Source organism: Cucumis sativus, chromosome 5 (assembly GCF_000004075.3).
Source record: "Cucumis sativus cultivar 9930 chromosome 5, Cucumber_9930_V3, whole genome shotgun sequence".
In the NCBI taxonomy this organism is placed as follows: Eukaryota; Viridiplantae; Streptophyta; class Magnoliopsida; order Cucurbitales; family Cucurbitaceae; genus Cucumis; species Cucumis sativus.
Window position 1 is genome coordinate 4,463,232 of NC_026659.2, and position 16,547 is coordinate 4,479,778.

A 16,547-nucleotide genomic window follows, 5' to 3' on the forward strand; every position below is an offset into this window, starting at 1 on the left:
GTACATGATGTAGACGCTATAGAAGGGTTACCAATATTAAAAAAAAAATGTACACAATCGTTGTAATCATGTGAAAAATAATGAGAATAAATGGTCATTATTTATTTCATCAAACAATAAAAAAGATTCCCATGGAGGGAACGTGCCTATGGATTACCACATTTATTTGTAATACGGTAAATTTTCTCGTCACCTAAAAATTTTCGAGCATTCTAATATGTTCTTGTAGAGATATCTTAATTCTAATATGTTCTTGTAGAGATATCTTAAGAATTTTGGAGATTCTCTAAGCTCAAATTAGATTAAATTAATTATTAATTGTTAATTAACTAAGAGTTGCAAGAACATGTAAATTTTTTAATCCATCTTAAATATAAATGTGGTTTTAAAAAAAAATAGAAAAATATGTAAAAAATTAATAAAATTAAAACATATAAAAAAGTCTACAACATGAAATAACAAAAATACCCCGCGATTAAAACTTGGTTCAAATATTGATATACAATCGTTCAGATCTTGTACAACATTTAAACGGCTGTGTACCAAATATAAACGATATTGGTACATGATTTTGTACCAAATCTAATTGATCTTGGTACACAACAATCTTGTATCAAGATTGTTTTGATATTGGTAAATAATCGTTGGATAGTATACACGATCGTTTAAGATATATTACAGCGATAGACGATTGTTCAATGAAATATAATATATTTTAAACGATCATGTTGATCATGGTAAACTTTCGTGTTGAATTATGGTAAGCGTTCACGTAATCCAATGTAAATGATCGTGAAAAGCTTTAAATCTAACGATTGTGTTGATCATTATTTAAATGTTCTTGATATTTTAGAATATGAGAAAGATAAAGAAGAGTATTGAAATAATCGTGAAATAGCTTCAAAACATCTTGTTGAAAATAACGGAGATGAAATATGAGGTTTAAACACAATAATAAAACCATTTAAAAATAGAAGAAAAAAATTTTGAAAGAAGAGAGAAGATGAATAAATCGTTTCGCAATATTAAAGGACATATCTAAAATTTACGAAAGTACAATCGTCACTTCATAAGCATTTTTATTTATTTTTTTTATGGGTTTTGTTAGATTTATGTAAAATATCAAATATAAATTTTCTTCAAATCATTATCTCGTTGGAAAAATGATAAAAACTACATCTCAAGTATGACGACAATTGCAATTATAATCTTAAATTTTCAAGTTTAAAATTTAAACTCGAAACTTAATTTTCTAATATTTAAAAAAATTAAAAGTTAAAATACTATTAATAAAAGTTGAAAGATATAATTACAACTCGATGGATGATTTTTACGGTTTATAAAAAATAACAACAATAGAGGCTACTATGATTAAAAAAACAAAAGAAATGAGAGAAAGAAGGAATTAGGGCTAAGTAAAAGGGTTGTTTCCAAAGTCTATATATAGAGATTTTAAAACACCAAAATCCAAAATATCTCATGAAATAAAAAAAACCTTTCCTATTCCAATTCCCAATTCCTTCATACAATCATTTGTTTGTTTCCTATAAATTAAAACCATTCCTTAATTTCCCATTAACCTCTCCATCTATCTTCTCTTTTAAAATCCCCCTTTTCTCCTGTTCTCTTTCCCTCACAGTAATTTCCCTTCTCTAGTTTTCTCTCGACGGCAATGGAGATTGAGAATGTAAGATATGAAGAGGTAAGTTCCTTTTTTTTTTTTTTTTGAAAATTTAAAATGGGTTTTTTTTTTGTTGGGGGGTTTGCTCGTGAATTAATGGTGTTTTTTGTTTATTCTTTTTGGGCAGGAAGTAATAGTGAATGGACGTGGGTTAAAGTTGTTCACGTGCAATTGGGTTCCAAAGAATGAAGAACCAAAAGCTTTGATTTTTCTCTGCCATGGGTATGCCATGGAATGTAGCATCACAATGGACAGTTAGTATACTTTTTCATAAACTCTTCTTCATAACCAACTATTTGGTTTTATTTTGTTAAAAGGGTTTGGAAATTGAGCATTTCTTTTTCATTTGGTTAGGTAGTGCAAGAAGATTAGCAAAAGAAGGATATGGAGTGTATGGAATTGATTATGAAGGACATGGAAAATCCAGTGGATTACAAGGGTATGTTTCAAGTTTTGATAACGTGGTGGACGATTGTTCTTCCTTTTTCACTTCAATATCAGGTAAATATTTTTCATATATACAATTTGTGTTTCATCCTTCCTTTTGGAATTGAAAGCTGATGATGATGATGCATAATAATAATAATAATGGAACCAGAAAAGAAAGAAAATAGAGAGAAGAAAAGGTATTTGATGGGAGAGTCAATGGGAGGAGCAGTGGCTCTGATGATACACAGAAAACAGCCTGATTTTTGGGATGGTGCCATCTTGGTTGCTCCTATGTGTAAGGTAACTTTTCCTCTCTCTTTTTCTTTTTTCATTCAAAGTTTCATTCATTTAACAAAATTCCAACTTAGACTTTATAAACAAAAAACAAATTCCAACTTGGCTTCTTTAAAAAAAATACAAAATTCCAACTCATTACTTCTCTGCAACAATCCTTTTTTACTTAGGCTGAGATCAAATCAAATAAAATTCAAAGAATGTGATTATTGACTGAATAAAACGAGTGATAATGAAGCAAATTCAAAAGGAAAGTATAATAATAATAATACGTACATGTGATGTGATGCGTTGTGCACGCAAAGGCACGTTGACCATATCAAAGCCTTTTGATATTAAGAATAGAAAAACAAAAGAGCATTCGACCTTTTGCTTTGGTTGGAATCTTTGATTTGAAGACCTAATCTCGATTTTCGAGCTCTATTATTGTTAATAAAATCAATTATTATTATGTAAGTGTAGGGATAATAATGAAATGTGTGATATAATATCTGACAGATTGCTGATGAGATGAGGCCAAATCCATTGGTGATAAGTCTCTTGACAAAGCTTTGTAAAGTAATTCCAACTTGGAAAATTATTCCAACTCAAGATATCATTGACATTGCCTTCAAACAACCTCACGTTAGGAAACAGGTATTTATTTCTACACAATTTCTTTTCTTTTAATTTGACCACAGTTATTTTCACATCTTTGTAAATATATAAATAATTTTACCACTCAAAACAAATTTAGGGAAAAGCTCAAGAACTACTATTAGACATTTGGAAGTACGTAACAAAAAAGACCTACGTAGACCAATAATGATGAAAGACAATCATTGAAAGTTAGGATTGAAATGTATTTAATTGGACGAACTAAATCAGCTAATTTTTCATCCTTACCATTTAAAACTTTTGTTTTGCATTGGAAAATATAATAACAAAAAACTTACTCACAACCATTTTCAATATTCACAAACAAAAGTTACAAAAAGGGATTTTGAAAATGCCAATAAATAAAACAACAATTGTTCTTTGTTGGCAGATTAGGGAAAATGCATATTGTTACAAGGGCCGGCCTCGGTTGAGAACTGGCTATGAACTCTTGAGAATTACTTCATTACTTGAAACCAAACTCCATGAGGTATTTCTTTTTCTTATTTGTATTTGTTTGATTAATTTTCTTTCCTTTTCTTTTTCTTCTTTATATCTAGTTTTTGTTTGTTTCTCCTTTAGGTATCTCTACCTTTCCTCCTTCTCCACGGCGAAGACGACCGGGTTACCGACAAATTGGTTAGCAAACAACTCTACGACGATGCGGCAAGTGATGACAAGACGTTGAATATGTATCCAGGAATGTGGCATGGTTTGTTGTATGGCGAGACGCCAGAGAATATTGACATTGTGTTCTCAGATATCATCGGTTGGTTGGATAAAAGGAGTATCGTTGAAAATTTAAAATCAGAACTCGAGAGAAAGTACGAAAATGATGGTTTATTGGAAGCCAAGAAATAGCAAGAAAGCTTATTGATAACTTCAATCATATTTGTTGTCTTTGGTTTGGTTTGATTTGTTTGTGATATGTAAATAATTTATAAACATTGATTTTTATTAGAAGTATATTGGAACGTTCTCTTTAAGCCGATAGCCATATTGATATCTATAAGTTCTTCATTATATCAATCTTTATACGTTTTCAATTTCTATACTATATTTTGAAAGAAAAAACTAAAAATTAACCGACTATCAAACGAAACTAGTGGGTAAAATTTTTCTTACATAATTGATCTGTTAAGAGGGCACTTGTAGTTAAGAAGAAAACAAAGGAAAGAAACATAGAGAAAAGTTGAATTAACATAAAAAAGTATGGTTTAATTTAAATTGATTATAATTAGTTAATAAGACAAATAAGTGGTTCTTCTAAAAATAAAAAAGGAAAATAAGTGGTTAGTTTAAATAAATAAATGAATGATAAAGATAATGATAATAATAAGACAAATAAAAGGGGTCCTTTCATAACAAATTTCACTTTAGTTAAGTTGACTAAATAGCCAGAATCCTTATTAAAGAACTACTTTTAATTTATAATTAATAATAAACATGATTAAAATTTCTTTATCATCCAAAATTTATGGCCTTTAAATACTCAAAAGGCCTCACCAAAAGAAAGAAAGAAAAAGAAAAGCATTTGTCTTCAGGATTGAAGATGAAATTAAACTATTCAATAGTACCACTCCAAAATCCACATAATTTGGTACTTTTTTTTTCTTTCTAAAGAAATACACCATAGTTAGTTTGCTAATCACTATGCATTATTTTCTTGAATTAGAAGTTCAAAATCTCAGCTTTGGAAGTCGATCGACAATAGATAATATAACAATATTGCTATAGAAGTTACCTATTATTAATAGATATACACAATTATTGTTCTTAAAAGTGTTATCCATTATAATAACCCCTTTTAACCTTAGCAAATATATGAGTTCAAATTTTCAAAAAATATTCTACTACAAAAAAGTATCAATTGTTCAACTATATTTTCTTTGTTGAGATGGTTGTCAATCGACCTAAAAATAGGTAAAAGAAATGATGTTAAGGATGAAGGATAAATACATTTCCCATTCTTAATCTACAACATCAAAATACAACAAAAATGAATTCTTCTTCACCTCCATCATTCACACTAGAACATGAGATTCCCATCCTGTTCAAAGCCTCAAAGGGCATAAAACATATCAGATTGAACATTCCACCTCAAATTTATCAACAAAAAGGCTTCTTTACGTTTAAAAGGCAGAACTCTGAAGAAAAGGATAAGTGTAATATTAACTCAATAACATCAGTAACAATTGTGGCTAAATCTATAAACAACTACATTCTAAGACATTACCATTCTACATTTTGCAAGTATCCCACTTGCTTGACCTCTTCTCTTGATGAAAGTGTCTGTTTCCCTATTAGAATGATAAAAATTACCCCTCAATAAAGGCCACTTCCTTTATTGAAAGTACCCTGAAGAACACATCTTTCTCAAATCAGATGGTCATTTGCTTCCTCTGCCGCTTTAACCATGGAGTGACAAGTGCAAAGGTTGTTATTTCACTTCATTAATGTCAGCTTCAAAGCCATTAAAAACTCCATCTAAAGCTAGCTGCGGCAACTCTGTCCTGCAAATTGAAACCATTGAAGAATTAACACAAATTGCCCCCTTCTATGATATGAATCATGTAGTAGTTTTCAAATGTTAAGGAAATTTTTTTACCTTTGGCGGTTTGTCCCTTAAATAATCTTATTTCGTACTTCTTCAAGTTTCTTCAGTATTTCTCCTGGAGTACGGTCCAGTTCGTCGGCAATCTTTCTCTGCATATCTAAGGGAAGGGATGGGAACTGCTCACACAGATCCCCATCGATCACATCCTGCATAGATCCATCAAGATTTGGAAGAAAATTGGTTGAGTTCTCAAATAAACAATGTTGACTTACAAACAGCACACATGATGAGAAAATAAGCAGCAATTGAGTAATGGCAGAGCAGGACAAGATCAAGTGACTGCAGAGAATATTGATAGTCTAGCAAGTTCAACGGTGTAAGAAAGGAAGCCAAATAGCAACTATTGATTTTCCAATCAATCAATCAAAATGCATCTAACGTGAACCATAAACATGGAAGGAATTAAAAAGAAGGTTCAAATAAACAAGAATCAGGGGCAGTGTAGAATTTACCTTAACAGGAAAATAAGCTGATCTATAACCCATATGATCTCTTCCACATAAAGGTGGATGTTCCTGCCTCATATGCATCTCCAAGTGAGAAAAGAAATCAACATCGTCACGGGAGGTGAAAGCATGCAAAGCTCCCAAGCTTCCCATCACTGTACCGTACAAAATGCATTCTCCACCCCCTGGAATCAAAGATGCCTTTTGCAACGATGTGACCACGTCACCGATGTGAAATTGTATGATCTCCTCTACCTTGTTAGGAGCTCCATTAAGCTTTCCCTGCTCCCATTTTATCTTTCCACCTGTTGGATCTTCTTCGATCTCATCTGAGACATCTTGTGGTAGCCGCACAAAATAGATATTTCCAAACTTATCAGCACCAGCCATGGTGTCAAAATCCACATGATATGATGCTGTAAGCCATCTAGGAACAGAATCATCAGCAAATATATATAGTTGATTCTCATCCCGCCTATACTTGCAATAATGGAATGACTGCAAAAGCAGACAAGGAAAAGGTAGTGTCAAATGTCAGGTTAGGACGTAACCACATAAGAGCTGTTACAAAAACTATTTTCTCAGTCAATAACAAAAATATTGCCATAAGAGATAGATTCCGATAAGACTTTACAGTTTTTTTTAATGAGAAGAGAAGGTTTTACAGTTGACAAATCATCTGACCAAAATGCTGTCTAACAAGTGGTCTCAAATATAAATGTAGTATTGACTGCAAGTTAACAGCTCATACATGAAGCACATTTGTGAATGCTTATATATTCATTGGGGCGGTTTGCATGATCTAGCCATTATACCAAAATAAAATTTGAACATCTTTGCTGTATTGTGCTGAAAAATACTAATAAGGAAGAGATTTTATCAAAAATTAATATAGTATTGCATACCTCTTGAATGTCACCAACATAAATTCGATCACGATATGTTTGAATAGACACAATTGTATTAGGGAACAACTTATTTTCACATTTCCTAAGCAGTCTTCTTTTCCCCAAATCATATAATCTGAGCACAGATCCTAGTCCTGCAAGTAATCTTCCCTGGAACTGAGCTAAAGCAAGAGGAACACCTTCCACTTGTGTCTTGTGCAAAAGCTCAAGGGATTTTCCATCTTCCAGAAAACGATAAATATGAATATATCCAGCAACTAAACTCCGTTTAGGGAAAAACTGCAGCCCCTTTGCAGTACCAACAGCTAAAAGGGTTCCATACTCCTTGTCATGGAAATTGACAGTACACACACTAAATGCCGCTTCATTGTCCTGAAGCTCCAGCAGACAAGTTGTAGTGGCTGACCTAGGATCAAGAACTCGGATGCATGAAACCCATTTTTCAGACTCTGCCTTTGGATAACCATAATGCTCATCAGATAGAGGATCATCCTTATCCTCATCATCTCCACCATTCTCCATTTGATCCATTGTGCCATTTCCATTTTCCCCAGCCCCTGCAGCCTCAAAGCATTCTTTTTTAGCAGCTTCTCGCTCTTCTGCAGTGAATGCTCCCTGATCACTCTCAATAACAACCAATAGTTTTCTCCTAGGTTGAAGCACAAACTTTCTTGGGGTGTACCTAAGTGGAATGACAGTTTCATTAAATGTTTCTCCCAATCTCTCAATGGTAAAAACCCTCAAGAAATTTCCAGCCACAGCAACTACACCCTCTGCACACTGATCTGATGAAAATGATGAGGCATATTCAAGAGTTTCATATGATAGAGGGGTCAATAGAAAATGGCCTTGATGAATATATCCAAGCCAAGGTCTACTTGAGAGGCAAAGAATTGCACGCCTCCCCCTCAAAACAACAGAAAATAGTTTGGGTGCTCTTAGTCCTAAGAAACGGGATCGGGAATCAGAAAGCTGGCCTGTCACCATATCCACTACTGTTCTGAATAAAACCCCAGAATGCAATGCAGCATTCAGAAAAAGACTAGCAGGATGATCTGCACCATCCTCCCCACCTACTGATGCCAAAACTTCTAGAAACAGAAGAGATTCGGGAGCTGCAGAAACACTTTGCACACTTAAAATTTGCATACAGTCATCAGGATCCAATGATAGAATTCGTATTGTGTTATCATAAGAACCAACTGCTAGGAAACGCGAACGTTGCCTTCCTTCAGGCACTGGGGCAATGTCCAAGCAAGCCACATCCCCAGACATTTCATGCTTCTCCACCTCCATTAACTGACCAGTCATGTCCACCTCGAAATAAATAAGTTCTCCCCCACTTAAGGCAATCACCACTTGAAGCCTATTAGAACCAACCTTAACAATGGTCCTCTTGCCTGGAGTTCTCCATTCATTAATACGCCCATCTTCCCTAATATGCCTAATACCATTTGGATGGACTTGCATGAGAGAATCATCACCTATCAAAGAAACAGCAAGGGAAGGGGTAGTGTCGAGGAACCCACTATCACTAACTTCTTCAACTGTCTCACCAATAGAAAGAACTAGTGTTGCATTTGCAAATGACACCACAATGTATGCATCAAACTCATCATTGATGTTCTTTTTCACAGTCCACACAGCACTTGGAACACCAGGAAGTTCTGACACAGCCATTTCACTGATGGCCAGGCCAGGTCTCAATATTCGCAAAGATGATCGAGGACCACGCCCACAAAGAGTAAAAATCTGAGGTGTTTCCTCCTCAAAAAGATTTATGATTTTCATATCCATTATAGGCATTAAGCTCTCAACTTGATCAATTCTCATAAGGTTTTTAAGTCTCCTAGGCTGGAAAAAAACTGGCTGAAAACCTTCCTCAGTTTCCATCAGTGTAGCCGAGGAAGACTCAACATCAGCATCCTCCCCTATGGCTTGGAACTGGTATAGTGAGTGGTTTCCAAATTCTGAGGCAGCAAATAGAAATCCTGATTTCAGAACGCACATTGAAGCTGTAACTGGAATTGTATCAAAATACTTTATCTTCAGTTCTTTGACACTGTCGTTGTTGTGTTCCAAGGTAACCTTGAATATATCTCCATACTCTGTCTGTAAAAGAAAGAAAAACATTGTTTTTTGCTTATGCATTGCTGCTGAAACTATAAGCACACCACGTTCAGCAGGTAAATCTGCACGCCTAGGAATGACAGCTCTAACATCTGGATGTCCCTGATTTTTATAAATCACAAAATTTTCAGCACAAACCAACACTCCACTAGGACCATCCCCACCTCCAGGAACAGTAACAAGCATATTGGCACCATTATCAACAGGTTCTGACCACTTCCTGGAGACATGATTGAGACCAAGATCAAGTTCATAAAAAGTTAAATGCTTCTGGGCTTCACTTGCTGCCACCCCTGTAGAATCCTGATCTGCCTCCGAGTAATCCAACTCAATTGCGGCAAATATAGGATTGTCAAATCCACAGTCAATTCCACAAATTGAATATACTATGGTATGGGATTTATGAGCCTCCAGTGGTGAAGAAATAGTAAGCCTGGCTGCTGTATCTCTGTTCAAAACATAAACAAGCTTCTGCTTCTCACATGCTCCAATCATAACAGCCCTTCCTTTAGGGTCAATAGCCAAATATTGCCCCGGAACAATACGACGACAACCCGACTTCCCAAAAGTCTCCTGATGTATCTTGTCAAATACATTCTTATCCTTATTATACTCCAGAATAACAATTCGACCGGAATCAGACCCAACAACTATATAATCTTTCTGAGACCCAGTAAGCCTAAATTGAGCTAAAGACCGAATCGCACCAAAGATTTCAACAGAAAGAAGAGTTTGGATCTTACCACTATCATCAGGACGAATGAGATCCAGGACCTTCCCTCTGGCAACCACTATCTCCTGCGTTTTACCACCGGAGAAATTTCCATTTATAGCCGAGACAATCCCGGTAGCTCGTTGCAAAGTGAGACTGTAAAGGTACATAGCTTAAGACAACTGTAAGTGGGTGCACTAAATTTTCCGGTGAAATGTGGAGAGAAACGAGTTTTAGGAGCTTAAAGGTAAAGAAAATGGGAGAGGGTGGGGGAGGGGGGGTTGATGGGTTTCAAAAGAAGCTCGTCATGAAGACGAAGGTGAGAGGAGAAGGATTTAGAGTGTGGGAGTTGAAGATGTAAACCCCCGAAAATGAAAATGCGTCAAAATTGTGAAAATTTCAAGTGCGATATAAACCCTAGCTCGATTAAAGAAGAAGCTGAAGCGCGGCAAAGAGATTTGGGCCAATTGACGAATCCGTTCGAATCTAACGGCTCAGATTTTTGCAAATTATCCGAGTTTACGAAGGCCTGATGTAGTTGATTATAGTGGGACCCAAATAGACTTAAGAGGTCTTCACAAATATAAATATAAATTTTTACAAAAATAGAAGAAAAAATAATAATAATAGAATCTATGTCACCATATTTTTAAAATATACGAAGTGATAAATTTAAAAATGATGACCATCTGATAGTCCTATGATTATCATCTAATAGCCTTTTGATAAATTATGATTATCATTTGATAGTCGTTTGATATTACTAATTTTGTCATATTCACGATATCCAAAATAATTGATGTTATTAGCTATCCTTTTCTAAATATTTTGACTATTTGATTCAATTTTTATATAAAAAATTGACAAATAATTTACAAAATTCATTTCCATGTAAATATTTTGTGAAATTTTTTATTTTGATTATTTTTAAATTACAAAAATAGCATTATCTAATATATATATATATATATTTATTTGCACATTTCAAATAATATAATCAAATTACAAATTTTAGAGGAAAAGACAAAAAATCAAATACTTTGTCAACAATAAATCTATATCATTCGAAATAAATTTTCCAATATTTACTATTTTTTTAAAGATATCATTAACAATCGAATTCTTAAAAGTGTAACTCGTATATTGTGATTGACAATTTTTTACCTTTAAATATAAGAGAATTATCAAAAATAGAAAATTTGATAAAATATTTATAACATATAACAAATTTTCAGATTCTACCAATAATAGACATTGATAGCTTTCTATCAATGACATTGATAAATAATGATAAAAGATTATCAGTTTCTATATTGATATAATTCAAAATTTTGCTATAGTTTGTAAATATTAATTTTAGTTTATTTTACTATATTTGAAAATGTTCGATAAATATCTTAACAAAAGAATATCTCAAATTTATATTTTTTTTATTTGCAAGATTATTAATCACAACAATACATCTAACTAAATTCGAAAAATTATCTTTTATTTAGTTTTAATTTTCATGTTAATTAGTACTAAACACTTGTGCATATGAATATTTATTCAGCTTATAACATTTATTTATTTTTTATTTTCTACCAACTATTGTCTTTTAAATATTAAAAAAATGGTCAAAACATGAAATTTGATATCTAAAAAAGTTAAAAGTTCAAAAAGTTGGAGTGATCAAAATTAGAAAATGGTACTGTATCAAATTATATATTTAGTCAAATATTGATATATTTAATTGTGCTTGGCTTTTTTTTTTTTTTATCAGAGAGATTGAATATTTAATTCTCCGTTAAAGAAAAATATACACAATAATTATACAAAATTCAATTGATTTGTTTATTATAGGAATATTATGGTTTATAAATGGTACACTAAATCCATCCTTAATATTTAGTTAATCATATCACTTGTCAATAGCCCATGAATCTCCCCACCCAAACCAATCCAATACCAACAAATCCATTTGCCTTTTTGTTTCTTTTTATACAAAAATTAGCAATCCCAAAACTCTCATATGCATATGCTATTCCTTTTCAGAAACATGGCCAACCTCCATTATTCTCGTTCTTTACTCATCAAAATCATAGCCAATTTTCTCATCTTCTTCACCACCATCATCACCCTCTCCTCTGCAGCTCGAACCTTTGAGAACCCGACTCAAAATCGCCATTACCGCCATCACAGGCTTTCGTTTTCAATGAGAGATGTATTCAATTCAACAAACCATCACTATTCTCCAACTAAATCAACGATGACTAACAAGCAATTACCGTTTTCAAAACCTTTAGGCTTTTTCCCTCCCAATCAAGGCATCCCTATATCTCAAACTTACCCTACCACTGGATCATTCTCTTCTCAAACACCTGATTTTTCAACAATTGGAATATCATTTCCTTCAAGATCAACTCTCCAAGAGTTGGAATATGGAATGGTGAGAGGGATTGACGAGGAGTTGTTTGAGATTTCAAAGAGTAAACCACACGTGATTGGGAGAATAGAAGGGTTTTATGTGGAAAACAGTGAAGAGAATAGTGGTGGGCATATGATGGGTATGACAATGTATTTTGGTAAGGGTGAGGCGAAGGATGGAATTAGGGTATTTGGAGTGTATAGGAGTGATCATGTGAAGGAGTCTCATGTTGCTATAATTGGTGGCTTTGGCAAGTATCATGGTGCTAATGGTTATGCAACTTTGAAGAAATCATTTAGAACAAAGTTTGGTGGCAAATATAATAAGTTCATAGAATTCAATGTTTACTTGAGCAAATAGTGTTTTGAAGGTATTTTGGTAATTGTATTTAGTGATTTTACATTTTTTTTTTATAATGAAAGTATTCATACAGTGAAAGCGATCATAAACTCAACTAGCACGTGTTAATATATGGTTTAAATCTTTGCTATTTGATTGTACTAAAGAAACTTTTGAATTTTAAATTAGAACTAGACGTAGATGTGTAGCGTGTTTGGAGAATACAATTTTCGTTTGAATTAAAGGTGTCAATAAACTTAAAGTTCTACTCCCTCATATTTAAGTTAACTTCCAAGAGTGAATTAAATTGTTTATGAAATATTGTGCCCTTTTGATGATTTAATATAGTCTCAATTAGTCTACCCAAATATATATATATATGATGATTTGATTAAATTTAGAGTTGGTCGTCTTGAAGAATATTCAAGCTAAGTCATTGTCTCGTGCATGTCGAAATAACAAATATATAAGATTGTAGAGTTTTTGCCATTGTTGAGCTTGAGTGATTATCTAAATCTAATTAATTCGTTCATAACACGCTTAACACGAAATACAAGTAGAGGAAAATATATTCACAAGAAATACAAGCAGAAAAGAAGTCTTAAAATGATGTAATTACACTTAGAGGGAGCCATAGTGTTCGTCCACTAATATCTTTATATTTGGGGAGCCTAAAATGTTGAAGGTGTGAGCAGATCTCTCACACTTAGAGTAACCTAAGTTTTATTGAGAATACGTCTCATATACTTGGAGGAACCTAAGTGATCAGTTTCTAACTCGAAATTAGCATCTTTTAAAATTATTTTTACAAGTTTAGCATGGTAATTTGAACTCAAATCTTGTATAAAACCCGTTGGTGTGGATGCTTTTACAATAATTCTCGTGATACAAACAACTTTTGTCTAATTCACACAACTATTAGTCAAACAACAAATTAGCTCATTAATAGTTTATAAATACAATCTGTTGGAACACGAACAAAACTATAATAATTCAAATCAAACTTAACACATTCTTTTATAACCCAAATCTTAACAAGTGTTCTTTTAACAACTACTCACACATATGTTTTTTAAAAATAAAATTTAAAAGACGATTCATTCAATATATATAATTGTTTTAAGTTAAACACGCTTAAGCTTTTGTAGTTTCTCATACTGAACCACCAAAAGAAGACGTAACTTATTGTTATAGGTATAGTGTCTATAAATATTCTTAAGCTTTTCGTAACTATACTTTCATATATATTTAGAATCTCTCATAATTCAAATGTGATTTTTGTTGAACTTCTTCCAAACCTTAGTGTTGTCACAATACTATATAGTTATATAGTAGTGATTCGATATAAAAAGTTGCAACTAAGAATTAACCATACCATGAGGCTCCTGATGATAGAGATATACATAAAAGCTAAGGAGCATAAGATAGATATTAGGGATGACTTTTGGTACTCTTTGTCTCGGATCTCTCCATTCCATTATATATATCCTCCATTTTCGTAGAAATTATATCTTTGTTCAACCTTTTACTAAAACTTTTGGGTTAAATGCTTAATTCTACGTGAAAAACTTGAATTAAATGAAAAATATAATATTGCTCTCAGTCTCCTACAAATAATTACCTATCGAATTGCTCGTGAATATAATATGAAACTTTGCTATAGCCTTAAATATTTTGTCAAATTTGTTATTTTTGACAATTTTTCAATAATTAATCTATTTTTAGATTATTTTTTTTTCAAATTTCACTTTATCCCTCTCACGCAAATCCATAATTTAGAGAAAAAATAAATTAAAATTTTGAAAATTTGTCCAGAAAAATTGATAAATATTAATATTTATGTTTTATAGAAAAAATAGTGTAATAAATTACTTTTTAGTTTTTTTTTTCTATTTCTGAAAATACTCCTTAAAATTTACCTTATCAATTAATTTTTAACAATCTTGAATTTGACAGAGCATTAAAAGTTTTAGAAATAAATAAATTGATTATTATAAACTAAATTAGTTGATGTATATTTTAAAAATAATAGATTGCTTTTAACACTTTAATATGTGTGTGTTTCTGGTATCATAATTAATTGAAATTAAAGTTCAACCAAATCACATTTCCCACCAAACACAAATTACTCAACAAAATCACTTTGGAAGAAAATAAAAAAGACCTTCATATTTAAACAAAAATGGAGGTTTAGGTAATTTCTTTATAAAATCCAAAAACCAACTCCATTTTTTTGTTGTTTAATAATTAATTAAATTACTAGCTCCAATAACAACAACTTTGATTAATTCTCACTTTTGAATAATAATAATTCTTAAACAAAAAACTATAAAATCCCACAAGGCTTCACCTTCTTCTTCATCAAAATCTCTCAAACTTCAATCAAAATTTCCTCTCCTAGTTTGCAAAATGGCTAGAACTTCTCTTCATTTCTTCTTCTTCTTTTTGTTGGTGAGTTTCTATGGTCTAAGATCTGCCATTGCTGCCAGAATATTAATGGACGACGATGATGCCGACGCCGAGTCTCAGCCACAAACGGCGGCAGTTACCCCTCCTCTGGCTACCATTTCCTCGCCGGCCACCACTTTTCCGGCTACTCAGGTTTCCCCTTTTTTCTATCTTATTTTTTTTTTAAATTTTTTAAACATGTTGTCATTTGAAGATTTATTAGGAAAGTTGTTCAACTCAATTAGTATAAACAACAATTAATTTCATTTCTATCAAATACAAAGATGAAAAGGAGAAGTTAAATGATTTTCAAATCCAACTAAAGAGAAGCTACAAGTTGTTTAATTCATTCATTAACATTGTCAGGGTGGAACCACCACATTACCATCAATCACGGGGAGCTCAATTCCAGCAACCACTCCATCTCCGACCGCTACCAACGACGACGAGGAAGACGACTCTGTAATACCCCAAACCAATCAGCCAGTGGCAGCAACCAACAATCTAGGACAAACACAGGATGATCAAGAAGATGACAGTGCAACCACTACTCCAGCTGCGGTATCACCGGCCGCCGCTGTACCCACATTGCCATCACCCCCAACTGAGCCCCTTCCGGCTGCAGTTAAGGGTCCAGAACCAATTTCATTTTACATGCACGACATTCTCGGAGGGTCTCATCCCTCTGCCCGAGTAGTCACCGGAATCGTGGCCAACTCCGATAGTAGTGGCATTGCGTTTTCAAAGCCCAATGACAACTTCTTCCCAATTCAAGGAACACTCCCTCTACTCAACAACGACAACCTCAAGAACATCATCAATAACAACAACAATCTCCCTTTCCTCGCCGGCTTCAACGGCGTCGCACAAGGCAACAACTTGCTCCTCCAAAATAGCGCCAACAATGGTGTCCTCAATGGTGACGAAGACAATAACCAGCCCTTTGTCACCGCTGGCCAACTCCCTTCTAGAGTCACTCTTCAGCAGCTCATGTTCGGGTCCGTCACCGTGGTTGACGATGAGCTGACCGAAGGCCATGAGCTCGGGTCAGCGGTGGTGGGTCGGGCACAAGGTTTTTACATGGCTAGCTCGTTGGATGGGACCAGTCAGACAGTAGCTTTAACGGCGTTGTTTCACAGCGGTGGCCACGAGCACGTGGTTGAGGATAGCATAAGCTTCTTTGGGGTTCACCGGACAGCAATGGCAGGATCGCAGATTGCGGTAGTGGGCGGGACGGGTAAGTATGAGAATGCAAGAGGGTATGCAACAGTAGAGATGCTTCATCATCAAGAGGATCAGCACACAACAGATGGTATGGATACTATTATTCATTTTAGTGTTTATCTAACAGAGGAGTGAGATTTAGAGTTTGGGGTTTGATTTGTGTTCGAAGATCAAGATGGGTTTGGTGTTTTAATTATGTGTATTTGAATGAAATGTTATGGTGTGATTTAATTTAAAATATCAAATTTAATGACAAAGTAATTTGCTTTAACCTTA

General features: G+C 33.5%; 4 protein-coding genes across 4 annotated transcripts; 3 read left to right on the top strand and 1 right to left on the bottom strand.

Moving 5' to 3' along the window:
- Nucleotides 1-1,469: 1,469 nt before the first annotated feature.
- Nucleotides 1,470-4,047, top strand: LOC101204152 (caffeoylshikimate esterase). Its single transcript, XM_004147661.3, has 7 exons — nt 1,470-1,702; nt 1,809-1,935; nt 2,036-2,182; nt 2,280-2,410; nt 2,903-3,040; nt 3,432-3,530; nt 3,623-4,047. Exons 1-7 carry the CDS (start codon nt 1,673-1,675, stop codon nt 3,899-3,901), a joined length of 951 nt encoding a protein of 316 aa, XP_004147709.1. The 5' UTR covers nt 1,470-1,672; the 3' UTR covers nt 3,902-4,047.
- A 931-nt stretch (nt 4,048-4,978) lies between these two features.
- Nucleotides 4,979-10,263, bottom strand: LOC101203903 (spliceosome-associated protein 130 A). Its single transcript, XM_004147660.3, has 4 exons — nt 7,009-10,263; nt 6,110-6,601; nt 5,649-5,803; nt 4,979-5,553 (listed from the first exon to the last, which is right to left on the bottom strand). The coding sequence occupies exons 1-3, from the start codon at nt 10,021-10,023 to the stop codon at nt 5,666-5,668; spliced, it is 3,645 nt and encodes a 1,214-aa protein (XP_004147708.1). The 5' UTR covers nt 10,024-10,263; the 3' UTR covers nt 4,979-5,553; nt 5,649-5,665.
- A 1,838-nt stretch (nt 10,264-12,101) lies between these two features.
- Nucleotides 12,102-12,620, top strand: LOC101208257 (dirigent protein 10). The gene has a single exon (XM_004147678.1). It carries the CDS (start codon nt 12,102-12,104, stop codon nt 12,618-12,620), a length of 519 nt encoding a protein of 172 aa, XP_004147726.1.
- A 2,331-nt stretch (nt 12,621-14,951) lies between these two features.
- LOC101204391 (dirigent protein 24) lies at nt 14,952-16,547 on the top strand. The gene is made up of 2 exons (XM_004147662.3): nt 14,952-15,200; nt 15,414-16,547. The coding sequence occupies exons 1-2, from the start codon at nt 15,009-15,011 to the stop codon at nt 16,404-16,406; spliced, it is 1,185 nt and encodes a 394-aa protein (XP_004147710.2). The 5' UTR covers nt 14,952-15,008; the 3' UTR covers nt 16,407-16,547.